The sequence below is a fragment of the Mustela putorius genome, unplaced genomic scaffold (genome assembly GCF_011764305.1).
Source record: "Mustela putorius furo isolate JIRA1106 unplaced genomic scaffold, ASM1176430v1.1 tig00003845_pilon_pilon_pilon, whole genome shotgun sequence".
Classification (NCBI taxonomy): Eukaryota; Metazoa; Chordata; class Mammalia; order Carnivora; family Mustelidae; genus Mustela; species Mustela putorius.
The window spans coordinates 27,680,934-27,682,640 of record NW_025421998.1 but is presented as its reverse complement, the minus strand read 5'-3'; the positions used below and the strand labels follow the sequence as shown (position 1 = coordinate 27,682,640).

The window sequence follows — 1,707 nt, the reverse complement described above, 5'->3', positions numbered from 1 at the left end:
GTGGATGTTGTAGTTGAGTACCTGTGTTGTTTTAGCTGTGTGTGTTTATAAGTCTGTGAATTGCTGAGGCATACTAGTAGCTGTGTGCAAAAATGAGGTGCAGAGGAGGAAGCCAGGCCAGTCAGCACTCCTTCCAGCCCATGTATGTGTGTATATATGTATGTATGTATGTATGAATAATGTCTCTAGTCTTTTTAAATATTAGGCCTCTCTGACATGACCAGGAATTTTTTTTGAGCTTTTATATTTGAGTTTATTCTTCATTTAACTTTTAAAACACTACTATAGTTGAATATTAAAACAAAAACAATAGCAAGTAGTGAGCTATGATTATAGTCCTTCACTCATTCACTACTGCACATAAAATGCCAGCAGTGTTATTCACTGGCCCCATTAAGAGGTCTGACACTGAACACCACCCCTGGGATGATGTTCATCATCCTCATATGCTTCCCCATTGTAATGGCACCATCTTTCCTGATTTGGATCAAAGTCCACCAGTTCTACCTGGTCCATTTCATCAGTCTCTTCTACTTCCTTCCTCTCAGGTAGGAGTTTTTCCAGCAAAGAGAATTTATCAGGAGACACAAAGCCATTCTGAGGAAAATTTACCTTAAATTCGATGATGAGGCGACCCTTCTCATATGGCCTACGATAAATTGGCATGCCTTCATTTAGCATACACTTGATATCTCCATGCTTGACAATTTGACCTCGATGAGAGGTGATGACAATGGTTCGGTTGTAGCTCTGCAAAAGAATGTGATTTGCGATAAATGTGAAGGCCGAGGTGGTAAGAAAGGAGCAGTTGAGTGTTGTCCCAATTGCCGAGGTACTGGAATGCAAATAAGAATTCATCAGATAGGACCTGGAATGGCTCAGCAAATTCAGTCTGTGTGCATGGAGTGCCAGGACCATGGGGAACGGATCAGTCCTAAAGATAGATGTAAAAGCTGCAATGGAAGGAAGATAGTTCTAGAGAAGAAGATTCTAGAAGTTCATATTGACAAAGGCATGAAAGATGGCCAGAAGATAACATTCCATGGTGAGGGAGACCAAGAACCAGGACTGGAACCAGGAGATATTATCATTGTTTTAGATCAGAAGGACCATGCTGTTTTTACTTGGCGAGGAGAAGACCTTTTCATGTGTATGGACATACAGCTGGTTGAAGCACTGTGTGGTTTTCAAAAGCCAGTATCTACTCTTGACGACCAGGAATCTTATAAAAAAAACTTTCAGGGCATATCTAAGCATGACTATTCTTTGCTGTAGGTATTTCTACTACAAATCACCTCTTTTTCTTAGCATCGTGATGGACTTTCTCTGGGATTTCCTTTTGTAGGAAAAGTCACATTGAAAACTGGGCAGAATTTGGAGGCAGGTTAGGTAAGGGATGATAATACCATGTAGATCACCACTTTCTGTGACCTACAAAATTGGAAATATTGAAGTTAACGCAGACTTTTCTATCAAATTAATTGTATGTTGTAAATCTACCCCTTATAAAGATTAAAAACAAGACAAAGAAACAAATGAAACCTCCATGTCCCCTAGCCATAAATACTATTTACAAGGAACACACATAGACAATAAAGAAAAAGCCCTCTGCAGAAACACACAGAGGGAGGGAGATTGCTAGACATGGAATTGTTTAGTTCTAGCTTTCTGTTTTCACGCAGCAGCTCCTGGCACAGAAGCGAGGTG

The 1,707-nt window shown here is 40.1% G+C and overlaps 1 protein-coding gene across 1 annotated transcript; it reads left to right on the top strand.

The window, feature by feature from the left end:
- The first annotated feature begins 717 nt into the window (after positions 1 to 717).
- LOC106006346 (dnaJ homolog subfamily A member 1-like) lies at positions 718 to 1,275 on the top strand. Its single transcript, XM_045089523.1, has one exon. It carries the CDS (start codon positions 718 to 720, stop codon positions 1,273 to 1,275), a length of 558 nt encoding a protein of 185 aa, XP_044945458.1.
- Positions 1,276 to 1,707: the final 432 nt, after the last annotated feature.

Bases quoted from the DNA above. Each gene is read 5' to 3' on its own strand.
- LOC106006346 (XM_045089523.1), top strand. From the start codon at position 718: ATGAGAGGTGATGACAATGGTTCGGTTGTAGCTCTGCAAAAGAATGTG.